Here is a 15945-nt window from a genome sequence, read left to right as displayed (position 1 = left end):
AAGAGGTGAAAGTGAATCACCCTGGAAAATTCCTCGCTTGATTTTAACCATTCCATAGTTCTCATTCCCTACTGCCAACTCAGTTCTCCATTGTTTCATCGCCTTTTCAGTGAAGGATGTAATATTTTTACTAATGCCAGTTGTTTCTAAGCATTTTATGATCCAACTATGTGGCAATGAGTCAAATGCTTTTTTATAATCAATCCAGACCATATTCAAGTTCGTTTTTCTTTTCTTACAATTTTCTAATATCATTTTATCAATTAGGAGCTGATCTTTTGTGCCCCTGCTCCTTCTTTTGTTGCCTTTTTGCTCTACTGGCAAGATGTTGTTTGTTTCCAAATAATCCATAATGTTATCTGCAATAATGCCTGTGAGTAATTTAAAGGTTGTTGGCAAGCATGTTATTGGTCTGTAGTTTTCAGGTATTGTTCCTTTAGTTGCATCTTTCTGAATCAAGTATGTTCAATTATTATTATTATTATTATTATTATTATTATTATTATTATTATTATTATTATTATTATTATTGACCTCAAGCCCCCCCAGATAAGTTAGACTACAGTCACAGGGGTGGGCTGCTGGGGGTTTGCAGGGGTTCGAGAGAACCTCTAGCTAAAATTCTATGCAGTTTTGAGAACCCTGAAATCTCACTCTTGGCTGGCCCCATCCGCCCCACCTCACCCCACCCCACCCCATCCCTCTCAGGAGTCCTCACACAGCCCATTCTGCATGCAGGTAAATGCAGGGCACAAGTGGAGGCCCAGGGAGGGCAAAAAACAGGCCTACCAGAAGAGGGCCCTTTTTGCCCTCCTGGAGGCTCAATGAAAGTCTCCGGAGCCCGGGGAGGGCAAAAATGCCCCCCCCCCATGGTGCAGTAGGCCAACTAGGCCACACCCACCATGGCCACACCCACCCAGAAATTGGGCAGAGATGCCCTTGCTAAAAATTTTGAAGCCCACCTCTTGCCAGCATCCTCTTTTGAAAATAAGAAAGCCTTGTTGATTAAATTTGCCCTGAGTCTTTATTTTGAGGGATGTCATTTAAATATGAGATTGGGTTGCTGTTTTGCAATTCCCCAAAACTGAGGTGTGTCAATCCTCGGCCAGCTATTCCATTGGCTATTTCTCAAAGCCTCTGTGAGAATAAAGGCTTCCTTTCAACCCTGCCCATGTCAAAAGCTGCTTGAAAGAGTTGCAGATCTAAGCTTCGGTCAAAGTTGTTCTTTGGCTCTTTGTCGTTTTCACTGGAACATCTCTCACCTCCTCCTGGCTCGCTTGTGAAAATTTATCAAGATGCACAAGTATCTTCTCCTCGGTTTTTCTGTTCTGATCTTCTGCACAGTTGGTAAGTACCAAGATTATTTTTTTAAAAAAAAAAGTAGAAGAAGAAGAAGAAGAAGAAGAAGAAGAAGAAGAAGAAGAAGAAGAAGAAGAAGAAGAAGAAGAAGAAGAAGAAGAAGAAGAAGAAGAAGAAGAAGAAGAAGAAGAAGAAGAAGAAGAAAAGGAGAAAGATAACTATTCTGCTAGAGAAAATGATTTGACAACCTGCAATCCACCAGCTGTTCCGGAGTATAGCTGCCGGATGATCTGATCTTCTAGGACCGTGATGGCGAAACTATGGCATGCGTGCCCAAAGTGGCATGTGAAGCCATGCTGCCCGGCACACGCAGCCTTGCCTGTTTGTCTTCCAGGTTTCTGGTCCGCATGCGTGCGTGATGATCAGCTGAGGTCCCCTTGCATGGCAGTGCCAAAAACTGATGTGCGCATGCCCGCCGGCCAGTTGATTGTCAGGTGTGCATGCGCACCAGCTTTTCCAGTGCGTGGCCCCGATGAGCACATGCGCATGTGATGTTTCTGCACAATTTTTTCAGCACTTGGTGCCAAAAAGGTTCACCATCACTATTCTAGCAATTGCAATCCAAAACAGCTGGAAGCAATCAGATGGCTTATTGGATTAAGTATTTCATCATTGGGGGGTGGAATTGCTTCTAATACTTTGCTTTATCTGTATTTTATCTGCCCCACCTGAATCTATCTAACAACAGTTTTAGGCTGTGAAGGCCTCAGATTTGCAAAACCAATCAATATTCTTTCTGAAAAAACACTATCTTCTCTTTAGGGTTCCTGTGCACCAGTTTTGTTAGATAAGTCCAATGAAAAATATAGCCTGTTTGGACAGGATGGTAATAGCATGGAGTAAATTAATGTAGTTACCACTGGTGGGATTCCACAATATTTTAGATTGAATCAGACCATTAGTGGAACGGAAGTAAGATTGATGTGGTAAACATAAAAAGTTCCCAGGGTTAAATTCAATTTCTGATTGTTTATATAGATACGTCTTTCTTGGCAAGGATGTGAAAGGGACTTCCCCTGCCTCTTGCAAGTTTTTCACAGTTCAATCTAGTACTGTATATAGCCTGGGGTTTTCCTAATTTCCTATCCAAGAACTAAATATAGACAATCCTGCTTGAGCACCTATATTTTTGTTTCACTTAATTTTTAGCTTAGAAAAATGTTATCTTTAGATGCCTTATACCCAAATCAAGGAGCCACATATTTTTTTTCCTTTTTTAAAACAAAAATATAGAAATAGTTTGCAGTTTATGCATGTGGATTAGTTTATGCTGACTATTTAGGAAAGCAAAATCAGATTATGCCATCAGACTGTTGAGTGAGAGAATAATTGTTGATGAGTATACGACTATATGGGGTTTTATGTATCCTTACCATAACCATATTTTGCTAATGGGTTACATTTGTGGATTGTATTGTTTGCTCTTATTCTAACGCATTCTTAGAATAAGTTATTTGAATCCTGTTAGCCCATAGTAGAATTATAAGATACTCAAAGTTGGTAAATGATTGGAGTGGCATATAAGCCTAGTAGAATGAATGAATGAATGAATGAATGAATGAATGAATGAATGAATGAATGAATGAATGAATGAATGAATGAATTGCAGGAGAATTGAGCTATACTTTGCAGTGCTGGCTAATTAAGAAGTAAATCTCACCATATACAGTCACAGCTGTAGATAAATTTGGCTGTCCCAGATGTGCTTTTTCAGGAGGCAACTGGGCTTTCTTGTTTTTTTTCTTTTGAAGACATTTCGCTTCTCATCCAAGAAGCTTCTTCAGCTCTGGCAAGATGGAAGGGAATGGGAGGATTTATATTCCTTGCAGACAGCTGGACATTTGCATCCTTTTAGAAGGTCCTTGAAGCACTTGGAGGTTTATCTGTGTCCTCAGGGCCACCTAAGTGGGGCTCCTGGTTCCTGCAATAATTTTTTTTTCTCTCTCTCTATGGAAATCCATTCCTACTCCCATACTATTCAAAAGATGTTCATCCCAAATTCTATAGCTAAAAGTCTGTAGAAATTCTCAGTCATCCAGGTCATGGTTACAATACAATACAATACAATACAATAGCAGAGTTGGAAGAGACCTTGGAGGTCTTCTAGTCCAACCCCTCCTCAGTTCTAAGTTGCTTCTCTCCTTGATTAGTTTCCCCCCATTGCTTCTTGTTCTACCCTCAGGTGCCTTGGAGAATAGTTTGACTCTCTCTTCTTTGTGGCAACCCCTGAGATATTGGAACACTGCTATCATGTCTCCCTTAGTCCTTCTTTCTATTAAACTAGACATACCCAGTTCCTGCAACCGTTCTTCATGTGTTTTAGCCTCCAGTCCCCTAATCATCTTTGTTGCTCTTCTCTGCACTCTTTCTAGAGTCTCCACATCTTTTCTACATCGTGGTGACCAAAACTGGTTGTCTCAAAGGTGCTTCTTGGGTGAGAAGTGAAACGTTTTCAAAAGAAAAAACAAGGAAGTCCAGTTTCTTCCTGAAAAAAATTTGGTGTTCCCAAAATGCATGCTATGAGAGAGCTTGTTTATTTCAAATCATCAATATCAAATTGTTAAAAAAATAGTCAGAGGCAAGACAATGGACCTCACCCCTTTGGAGTTGGGTGGCAAACAAATGAAACAATTATGATTATTTTACAAACTAGCCTAAACTTAATTACGTAAATAGAGCTTATATGCTTGCCTAATGTATTTCATCATGCTCTTTACCTTCATTAAAAAAACAACAACACAATTTTGACAGCAATTTTTGGACAGGTTTTAAGGACTACTCCCAAGTATTTTGGTATCTGTATTCAACTGTCCATTCCTTTGTTCAGATATCCAGCTGAACAAGAGGATAGTTTAGCAGCTATGTAGAAGACAGAAATTCAAGAAAAAGTCTTGCCACTTAATTTACACTTGCAAAAATTTCAGAGTGCCAATGGAGATCCCTCCTCTTCCATTTGGCTATGTTGTTCATTGGTTCCTCTTTTCAGTTTAATATATCTGCTAAGGATATTAAAGAAACTCAACCAACGTTTCATTAGGAACATATTTAATTGTTTACTTACTTCTTTACTTTAATTCTTTACTTTTGGTATTATATTTGTATGCTACTCCCTGGAAAAACTGGCTAACAATCTCTTGGTTGCAATGTTTACGGAGATTCTCAGTCACTCAAGTCATGGTTGTCCCAAAGGTGCTTTTTTAAGAGGCAACTGGATTTTTTTAAAGACGTTTCACTTCTCATCCAAGAAGTTTCTTCAACTCTGACTGGATGGTGGGGAATGGATGGATTTATACTTCTTGAGGCCAACGGCTCTCTAAAAGAATGCAAATGTCCAGCTGTCTGCAAGGAATATATATCCTTCCATTCTGCACCATCCAGTCAGAAGAGAGGAAGCTTCTTGGATGAGAAGTGAAATGTCTTCAAAGAAAAAACAAGAGTCCGGTTGCCTCGGGAAAAAAGCATCTTGGGGATATTGGTTGAGATGCAGAAAGAAGCAATAAATGGAATTTGCTACTGATTGTCCTTCTCTTTTTCAAAATTATGATGGATCTATGAACAGGTAAAAACTAAGTCCAATCTCTTATGGAATTATTCTTTGGGGGCGGGGGGAGGAAAAATGATCTTGTGGTTTATAGATTTGATTATTGGAAAGTGTAAATAATGAAAAGAAGAAAATTATGATGTAAACTTAGAGAGAGAAGGTAAAATAGGCATTTCAACATGACCGGTCACTTGGCAACTTTTCATAGTTATGATGGACCTATCTTCCGCCGACTAACCCCTATGTTTTATTTGTTTTATTTATATAACATTCAGTGTGTGTATTCTGGGTACAGTTATGTTTAAATAATCATATTATACATCTTTCTTGTTGTAATTCCTCACCATCGTATTAATAATATAATAACATTAATACATAACATTTGACATCATCTTCTGGAACAACTCTCTTCTTTACCATTTCCTCCAATTATATGTCCTCCTTTCTAACATCTGTTATCTAACCATTGAGAGAATATGTCCCATATCAAAAAATATTTATTTTTTTCTTTATCCTTTATAGCAAGTGTTAGGCTGTTCATTTCTGCGCATTCTAATATTTCCATATGATTGACCTACCTTGGGGCTACTTACGATCCAGATTCAGAGTTTCTATGCTCACTCTGCCCTAAAGTCACATAACTAAACTTTGGACATTTAGTAGTATGGCTGGATTTACGGCTATTTACAGCTTGTCGATCAGAAAGGTCGGCAGTTCAGCTGTTCGACTCCCTAGTACCGCGTAATGGAGTGAGCTCCCATTACTTGTTCCACCTTCTACCAACCTAGAAGTTTGAAAGCATGTAAAAAATGCAAGTAGGAAAAATAAGAACCACTTTTGGTGGGAAGGTAACAGTGTTCTGTGCACCTTCAGCGTTTAGTCATGCCGGCCACATGACCACAGAGACGTCTTTGGACAGCCCTGGCTCTTCGGCTTAGAAATGGAGATGAGCACCACCCCCTAGAGTTGGGAATGACTAGCACATATGTGCAAGGTAGGGGTGGGTTCCTGCCAGTTCTAACTTCTTCTATAGAAGAATCTACAGTTTAGAACCGGTTCCAACTCCCTCCCCCTGCCCATCCACACATCATCAAGATGAAGAGCCAGAGGAGGAATTCTGGGAGTTGAAGTCTACAAGTCTTAAAGCTGTCAAGTTTGAACACCCCTGGGAGTTTTTTTCTAAAGGGTTAGGGGTGCAAGGGTCTTGTAACTTGACAGCTTTAAGACTTGCACACTTCAATGCCAGAGTTCCTGAGCCAACATGACTGGAGGAGGAATTCTGGGAGTTGAAGTCCACAAGTCTTAAAGCTGTCAAGTTTGAACACCCCTGGGGTTTTTTTCTAAACGGTTAGGAGTGCAAGGATCTTGTAACTTGGCGGCTTTAAGACTTGCGTGCTTTAAATGTTTCTGAGCCAACAGTTTGGTTGCTAAGCAAGAGCATTGTTGAGTTTCACCACATTTTACAAGTTGGCCATGCCCACCCAGTCACATGGCTGCCAGCCACTCCCACCCGATCACATGGCCGGCAAGCCACTCCCACAAAGCAGGCCACACTGACAGAAGAGGTTCTAAAAAAAATTGAAACCCACCACTGGTGCAAGGGGAACCTTTACCTTTACCTTTATGAATAGGTAAAAACTAAGTCCAATCCCTTATAGATTTGTTCTTTTTTAAAAAAAAGGAAAAATGATCTTGTGATTTATAGATTTAGGTTTATAGATTAAAATGCAAATAATGGAAAGACGAAAATTAGAATGTAATCTTAGAGAGAGAAAGTAAAATAGGCATTTCAACTTACAACAGGCCACTTGGCAACTTTTCATAGTTATTATGGACCTGCCTTGGGGCTACTGATGACCCAGATTCAGAGTTTCTATGCTCACCCTGTCCTGCAGTCACATGACTAAACTTGGACACTTAGTCGTATGGCTGGATTTACAGACAATTACAGCTCCTGTGGTCATCTGATGATTTTGCTGGGAAAAAATGGCTCCTAGTGAACCATGATGGAAACCAGCAGTGACTCAATCGATGTACCTGATTTTTCACCTTACAGTTTCCACTTATATTTGGCAAGCTTAGGATTCTCATGTACCACCACGTCGTGATAGAAAACAACCACTCCCCAAAAAAAACTTGGCTGGAGAAAAGACGGTCCCTTATTTTCCTTGCTGGATTTTAATAACTTAATCTTCCCTTAATGGGGAGTGAAGTTGGACTGTGGGAACCACGCCTTTGGCATTCCCAGTACTTGTTTTCAGGGGTTTTTTTTCCTCCCAATTGGCCACACTCTATCTGATAATAATGTTCTGGGCTCCGTTCCAGCTTTCTCTTCTTTCCATCGTATGCTGCTCCCAGCATGATTCACCTTTTCAAGGTTCATGCAGGGATTTTATACGTGTGAGAGTAATATTTTGGAGGAGGAGGCTGATGTATATTACAGGCTGTTGGCTTTTATCACTCTGGGTCAAAGCCTGTGCAAAAGAGGAATGAAACAAACCCGACATAACTTCATGCACATGAATTGGAGTAGGTATTTTTTTTTTTAAAAAATGCCAATTTTTAAGGTGGCATAACAGTTGGAATGTAGTATTGAAGGCAAACCCTGCCCATAGCCTGGAGTTCAATCCTGAACAGATTCGAGGTGGAGTCAGCCTTCCATCTTTCCATGTTCAGTAAAATAAGGACCCAGAGAATTGGGGGTAATAGGCTGATTCTGTAAACTGCTTAAAGAGTGGCTGTAAAGCACTGTGAAGCAGTTATATAAGTGTAAGTGCTATTCCTATTAACTGTATTTTTAATGTGCCATACTTTTCGGAGTATAACACACACCTTTTTCCCTCAAAAAAGAGGCTGAAAATCTGGGTGCGTCTTATACACTGAATACAGCATTTTTTGCCTCCCAAAACCCTACCCCCTTTGCAAAAATGGCCATGCAAGGCCTATAGAAGGCTTTCAGAGAGCTCCTGGAGGCTGGGGAAGGTGGAAATGAATGAAAAATGGGCTGTATTTTGCTCAATTTTGCCTCCTCAGCCCCCAGGAGTACTCTATAAGCCTCCTAAAGGCTATTCATGCCTTTGGGGGGAAGGGCTGTTTTTGGGACGTTTGCAGAGTGCAAAAACTTTTTTTTTTAATTTGCCTCTTCAAAACCATGATGGTGTATAAACCTGCGTCTTATACTCCAGTGCATCTTATCCTCCGAAAAATACGGTAGTTCCATATTATGCTGGATAGGTGTAGCCGGATGCCCGGTAGTTCTATTAAGCAGTACCACTATGGACCAGTAGGTGGCAGCCAGAGCACTCTTAGATACCTGGCAACTATGACAACCTGCCTACCCAGCTGTTCCCACTTCTCTGTTCAAACTGAACTAATCTCTCTCTTTTGGGTTCTCTCTTTGCAGGTCAAGGTCTTATATGCAATGTTTGCAAGTTTAAAGTCGGCAGTGTTTGTATTAGTTCTGATGATCCCTGTCGAACAAAGGAAGGCCAGCAGTGTGAGACGACCAGAGTTTATAAAGGTACAATTTGAGACACAGAGAGAGGGGAGTGAGGGAGGGAGCGGGAGAGAGGGAGAGAGAGAGAGAGAGATTTTGAGCATTGGGAGCCATCAATAAATGTCAAGACCTAAATATAATCACCCATTTTTTAATCAAGGGCTTCTGGGGGACATTTCCAACCTCTTTGTAGGCGTCAAAGGTCTTGGATCGGCGGGGGGGGGGGCAAACTCAATTTCATTGAGGGCCGCATTAGGGTTGTGTTTGACCTGGGGGGGCGGGCAGGGGGGCATGGCCAGATCAAGGTGACTCATGCCGGGGGCACCTGTGGTGACCTGAGCACTCTGCCAGCAGAAACAGGCTCCCGCACTCCATTTTTGGCTGCAATGGCCTCCTGCAACCCTCTGCCAGCAAAAACAGAGGTCGGGGTGGTGGGGTGGGGTGCTCATGCGGCCTTCCCAAGCTCCATTTTCACTGGCAGAAGCACCATGGGCTGGTCCTTCATTGTTTCCATGGCAACCCCGCAGACCAGATCTAAGCTCCCCGCGGGCCGAATCTGGCCCCTGGGCCTTGAGTTTGACCCCCCTGTCTTAGTGGATAGGATGATGTTACAAATTAAGTGGCCACATCACCCATACATAGATAGGCAAGAGGAAAATGTGTTTGTTTGTTTGTTTAAATGATGAAATCTATTGTTGGATCCCACTACTTTTATCAAGTGTTCCTTGCCTAAAAAGGAAAACGGTACTGACAAGCATACTCGCTGTTGTCATCCTGGTTGGAGAAGATCTGAAGAAGACTGGAGGCTGCTAATGATTTCTCATCTTTTCATTAGAAATATGACCAAGGATCAAAGATTATTTTAGAGCAGAATTCTTCTGCTTTGGGCAAAGTTTGAGGGAGAGCATCAATAATGTTGGAAAGACAAATCTGGGTTGAACTGGGTCAGTTGGAAGTAAAGCAGGGAGTTAACCTAAATGCATGCATTTACATCTCTAGTTGTATATAAAAGAAGACTGCATTTCGATTCATTTATATAAACAGCGTTCAAAATTTTGGGGGTTAAATAAGAACTACCAGATTCTCTTTAAAAACCTTCTTGTGCTAACACCATGGTTTGGGCTTATAATACAATACAATAGTAGAGTTGGAAGGGACCTTGGAGGCCTTCTAGTCCAACCCCCTGCCTAGGCAGGAAACCCTATACCGTTTCAGACAGATGGCTATCCAGCATCTTCTTAAAGTCTTCCAGTGTTGGGGCATTCACAACTTCTGGAGGCAAGCTGTTCCACTGATTAATTGTTCTAACTGTCAGGAAGTTTCTCCTTAGTTCTAAGTTGCTTCTCTCCTTGATTAGTTTCCACCCATTGCTTCTTGTTCTACCCTCAGGTGCCTTGGAGAATAGTTTGACTCCCTTTTCTTTGTGGCAACCCCTGAGATATTGGAACAATGCTATCATGTCTCCCCTAGACCTTCTTTCTCTTAAGCTAAACATAATAATAATAATAATAATAATAATAATAATAATAATAATAATAATAATAATAATAATAATAATAATAATAATAATAATAAATATTTATTTCTTAGCTGCACCCTCTCCTGAAGGACTCGGGGCGGCGTACAATAAAACATAGGAAATAAATATATAGACAAACATACATATAACAAAAACGTATACCAAGACATATACATATAGAAGGAGGAGGTGAGCTGATAAATAAAAACAATTAAAAACACAATGTTTAAAAACCCCTAAATAATTAAATACAATTAAAATACCCCAAATAAAAAACCCGTCAGGAGCGATATAGTTGGATCAAAGTTGAGCCAGGCCAGCTACTTGAAATAGGTGGGTCTACCCAGTTCCTGCAACCGTTCTTCATATGTTTTAGTCTCCAGTCCCCTAATCATCTTTGTTGCTCTTCTCTGCACTCTTTCTAGAGTCTCCACATCTTTTTTACATCATGGCCTATATAGTAACCTATACGTTGTTTATTGCCCAACCCTGTTTTAGAGGAATACTTGAAATCTCTCAGTAGCCCAGTTCCTCAACTACATTGAGACTAAAGTATGGAGTGGAAATAAAATGATAGACACATGTATAAAAAAAAGTAAAGGAGATTCAGTTCTTGAGGACCACCTGGGCACAAGGATGCCGTCATCTTGGCAACAATATGAAAATGATCTGTCAATGCTTTCTTTGAGGATATCCCAAAGATGCTTTTTCAAAAGGCAAATGAATTTTGTTTTTTAATGAAGAAAGAAAACCAGCAAACTCTAACTGCCTTTTGTAAAAGCACCCTTGGGACAACCATGACCTGGGTGACTAAGGATCTCCATAGACATTCTTTAGGGATGCTTGTCACCTTCCTGGGATTGCTTGCCTACAGCCTTGAGATTCCTTGATACTATAGCACAGGGGTGTCAAACTCAAGGCTCAGGGACTGGATACGGCCTGCCGGATGCTTAGAACTGGCCTGCAGGGATGTCCTGGAAACAGTGAAGGACTGGTCCACAGTGCCTCTGCCAGCAAAAATGCAGCTCAGGGAGGCCGTGTAAAGTCCACCGAGACTCTGTTTTTGGCTGCGACGGCCTCCTGCAGCCCTCTGCCAGCAAAAACGGAGGCCCAGGGAGGCCATGCGCTCGATTTTCACTGGCAGAGGGCTGCAGGAGGCAATCGTGGTCGAAAACGATGTTGTGCTGGCCACACCCATCCTGGTCATGCCCTTGACGACTACCCCTGGCCCCATGAGATCAAACACAACCCTGATGCAGCCCTCAATGAAATTGAGTTTGACGCCCCTGCTGTAGCATCTAAACCAGAGGTGGTATTCACCCAGTTCTGACAGGTTGTGGAAATTTTGAGTAGTTTAGAGAACCGGCAAATAGGCTGGCCCCACCCCTGCTGCCTCCCAGACTCCTAGCTGATCTTCTTTTATTGTCCTAAACAGGAGAAAGGAGCTGGAAAGCAGGTTAATGGGGTGGGGAGGGAATGGGGATTTTGCAGTAACCTTCCCCTGCCACTCCCACAAAGCCATGCCCACAAAACCACACCCACAGAACTGGAAGTAAAACCTTGGAATCCCACCACTGGTCTAAACTATAGCCAGACTCAATCCTGCTTAGCTTTTGAATCCAGTTAAACTCACGCAAGAGGTGCCATTTGGTAAAACTACCCGTAATTAAAGCAGATCTCAAAAGCTTCAGTTTTCAAAATATGTCTACTCACATAGGTTTCTCAAGATGGAGCAAAGCTCCTAGCTTTTAACATTTGCTTTTCTCGCTTCTTCTCCCACCAGGCTCTCTAAAGCTTTTCACGAAGCATGACTGCAGCAAAATAACAGAACTCTGCAACAAGACCGAACAGAGGGATGATGTTTTTGACTTGAATTACAATCGCACTTGCTGTACGTTTGATTTATGCAATGGGGGAATGGTCGGACAACCCAGCTTCACCCTCTTTATTGGCCTCAGCTTGGTACTTGGTTGGTGGCTCACACTTTAACTTATAAATCAATCAAAACGACAACAACAATAGTGGAAGGCTATGCTCTTCTCATCCTGAAGCAACCCTAGAACCCCAGTCTCTCACACACTCATGCCCAAAGAGATGAATTTAGAAACCCGGCAATTGCGTTCCCTCACCATCTTAATGTTGATTCTAGTGTTATCAGGAAAATTTTGAATGGTGCATTTTCTTGTTCATTAGTGATTTGATGAACATGTAAAATGAGCCAACTGAAATGTGTTAAGCAAACCCATGTTTACAACAGAGTTTCCCTCCCTCCGGTAATCTTTCAGTAAGGGATCTTGGACCTGGATCTGGATTTAACTCAGTAGCTCTGAATGACGGCTTATCAAGCAGACACTATCCTTGTTGGTTTGCTTTTGTTTTTTCCTATCTATAATGAGAAGATTTCAGATAGACATGGAATGTTTAATGTTTTTAATGAAAAAATGTACCAATAAAACATATATTTGAAAGTGGGGGGGAGAGAAGACTTGGCCAACTCTCAGTAGACCATAACACCACGGGCTATGTTTGTTGTTTGTTTGTTATTTAACAAATGTTTGGTTTGGTAAGTTGAAAGGACTGACAGCCTTGACCTAGTATCAATAAAAATGAGTGTTTCATATTTGTACATGTTGTTTTAATCCGGGCACGTTTTCAAAATCCAACCATTGCCTGAAGATCACCCCCTCTACTCAAGTAGATGGTGAAAGCAAACCCAAGAGGTTAAAGGTGAATAATCATGGATTCTGTGTGCTCAGCTTTAGGGCCAGCTGAGTTCGCCTTTTTAAAAGCCATTTTTCACCCTCCCCAGGCTCCAGAGGCTTTATAGGAGCCGGGGGGGGCGAAAAGAGCGTTCCCCCCCCCTGAGGTCCTCCGGAGGCTTCAGGGACAGTCTGGAGGCTTCGCTGAAGCCTTCGGAACACTTAAAACGACCCTCCGAGCAAACCGGAAGTCACTTAGCTAATGTTATGGCCCAGTGGTGGGTTCCGGGTAGTACGCCCCGGTATGCACGTATCAGTGCCAGCCGGAAGCAGCAGCCACAGTACCGGAACGGTGCTTTGGAGGCCCTGCCCGCCCACCCTTGTTTCTTACCTGTATTTGAAGGAAACGGCATGCGCATTTGTGCATGCACATGCAGTATACGGTGCCTGCACGACGCTCCACCGAGCAGCTGGAGTATCGCAGGCAGTTGGTGCGTATGCGTGCGCAGATCACATGCCCATGGTGGACGCCCGGCCCTGTTGGCAGCGTACCGGTTGCAACGGGATCCGGAACCCACCACTGTTATGGCAGGTTTGGAGAACCTCCAATGTTCGACATAGGCTAAATTGTAAAAAAAGAAAAAAGAAACTGTGATATGACCAAGGTAAGGATAATTGCTTGCCAATGCTTTTGAACTCATCTATTAGGAGAATGAGCCTAGGAATGCTTTTAGATGTCTCTGTTAGGATAGGAAGAGTACCTTTAAATATTGGTGTTGCAGAACTTTAGTTTAAATGGCTCCTTGTCTACAGGGGTGCAGTCTTAGGTCACATATTGTTCTTGTATCAGCTGTTCAACACTGCTGTAGGAAGTGCATTGCTGCACACTAAGGTTAATGCCTTTTGAATTTTGGGGACATTTTTTCGATATAAATATTTCCCTGCTTTAAAAGAATGAATTCATGTATCAGTTCAAAAACAACAAACTGGTTACATTCAAACACCCACAATACATGTAAATGTACATGTACACATACACTTAAGACCAGGAGGGTTGGGAAGGAAGCTCTGCTCTAGAAGGGAACATGATCCTTTGATTTATTGGGGTACAACTATCTGGAGAAGAAAGTTCTGTGAAGGTTGGTCTGGATCCAGCCGGATTAAGATCAGACCACAACTTTAGTTTGATATTGTTAAGCCCCATTGCAAGTGATAAGGGTTAAGGCGTGGGCCAAGAGCTGAACATGAGGAAGGCAGGTTAGATCAGTCAAGGCTGCCTTGGGCTACTTGAGAAGGAAAGTTTGCCTTGCTTTTCCTATCCTAAACGTCCACATTCATGGATGTCTTCAGTCCCACATCCTAGTTTATCTCCCTTTACACCAGTGCTTCTCAATTATTTTCTGTCATGCCCCCCCTAGGAAGAAGAAAACATTTCGCGCTCCCCCGCATGACTGTAAATAGTATCATTTGTGCCCCCTCCGCCCGACTGCTTTCCTTTCGCTTTGGGACTGCAGGTCAGTCATTTGGTCGGCCAGCGGGCTGCAGGGTAGCCCGAGCAAGAGGCTGGTCAGTGTGAAGGGACGTCCGCGCCAGTGGTGGGTTTCAAAAATTTTTGGAACCTACTCTGTGGGTGTGGCCTCCTTTGTGGGAGTGGCTTGCCAGCCATGTGACCTGGTGGGAGTGGCTTGCCGGCCATGTGACCGGGTGGGAGTGGCTTGCCGGCCATGTGACCGGATGGGAGTGGCTTGGCAGTCATGTGACCGGATGGGAGTGGCCAAGACAATGTCACTGAATTTTTTGCCCCAATGAATGATCTACAAAAAGAAAATATAAAAAAGGAAATTTATTATTTTGTGCACTTACTACTTAAATAAGATTAAAATAAGTACACAAAACAATAAAAGAGCTACTTACAGAAGGGAATAAATACATATTTAATTTTACACATGTTAACAGCTGTTGGAATTGTGTTTGCACAACAGTGGAAAAAACAAAGATATGAAAATGAATAAATATTAGAATGTGCAAGAATGAATAAATTGACAATTAAAACCAAGAAGGCTTTGAATACTTTTTCACGTGGAATTTGTTTTATCAATTGCTAACTAACAGAAACAGCAATTAGAAATCTAAAAGTATGAAAGAAAACACCAATTATGAAAGGAAAGGTCATTAAAATGTATAAGGAAATATTATTAGTACTTGATCATTATTAATGTGTAGATAACTGCAGGACATTACATACCCACAAACACAAACTATGACAGTGCCAGGAAAACACACACACACACACACACACAAAACAATTCCCCCCCAAAAGACTGCAGATGAAACCAGTTTTTTTCCCTAACCCTAAGAACAGGAAAGACAAAGCCACAGGAATAAAAACCATCAAGGCATTGTGGGAAATTATAAAGGACAGTGCCAGGAAGCTCACAGAACCAGCAACCACCTCACAATTACCTAAACAACCAGGTATCACACAGAAACACACAAAATCTGGCAAAGCTGCCTTGCACCAACCTGGCCTGCCCATAGAAAAGAAGCCACCTTGAGACACATACCATACACCAACCTGTACACTTAAAAGCAACATATTGCATCACAAATAAAACATTTGCAAAAAGGAATAACATTTCTTGTAATAAACATTCTATAAACAATAAATAAATAAAAATTCCCTAAAAATAATTAAAAACCACCAGGTTCAGAGAACACCAAAGGACCCCACAGTCCTCTCCCTCCTTATCTTTTTCCTTTTTGTCCTTCGACTTCTCCTCCTCCTCCTTTCCCCACAACCCCATCTAGCACTGATGATGTTACCTAGTTTGGTAGTGAAATGTCTGTAAAAAAACCCACCAAGCTCAGAAAGCAGCAAGGATCCCACTTTCCCCCACCTCCTCCCTCTTTCTCCTTTTTGTCCCCCCCCCCCCCCCCAAAGACTGCAAATGAAACCAGTGGTTTTTTCCCCCCTAACCCTAAGGACAGGAAAGACAAAGCCACTGGAATAAAAACCATCAAGGCATTGTGGGAAATTATAAAGGACAGTGCCAGGAAGCTCACAGAACCAGCAACCACCTCACAATTACCTAAACAACCAGATATCACATAGAAACACACAAAATCTGGCAAAGCTGCCTTGCACCAACCTGGCCTGCCCATAGAAAAGCACCCACTTTGAGATATATAAACCTGGTCTGAACACTTTTAAGCAACATATTGCACCACAAAGAAAACATTTGCAAAAAGGAATAATATTTCTTGTAGTAAATATATTTTATAAACAATTAAAACATAAAAATTCCCAAACAATAATTTAAAAAAGATATTC

At 41.8% G+C, this 15945-nt stretch overlaps 1 protein-coding gene across 1 annotated transcript; it reads left to right on the top strand.

Annotated features, from left to right (window-relative positions):
* Window positions 1-1186: 1186 nt before the first annotated feature.
* On the top strand, window positions 1187-12539 carry LY6G6C (lymphocyte antigen 6 family member G6C). The gene is made up of 3 exons (XM_081969932.1): window positions 1187-1347; window positions 8304-8420; window positions 11699-12539. The coding sequence occupies exons 1-3, from the start codon at window positions 1296-1298 to the stop codon at window positions 11902-11904; spliced, it is 375 nt and encodes a 124-aa protein (XP_081826058.1). The 5' UTR covers window positions 1187-1295; the 3' UTR covers window positions 11905-12539.
* Window positions 12540-15945: the final 3406 nt, after the last annotated feature.

This window comes from Natrix helvetica (genome assembly GCF_964273705.1).
Source record: "Natrix helvetica genome assembly, chromosome: 1".
Classification (NCBI taxonomy): domain Eukaryota; kingdom Metazoa; phylum Chordata; class Lepidosauria; order Squamata; family Natricidae; genus Natrix; species Natrix helvetica.
The sequence above is the reverse complement of the archived record's forward strand: the minus strand, read 5'-3'. Positions and strand labels throughout refer to the sequence as shown.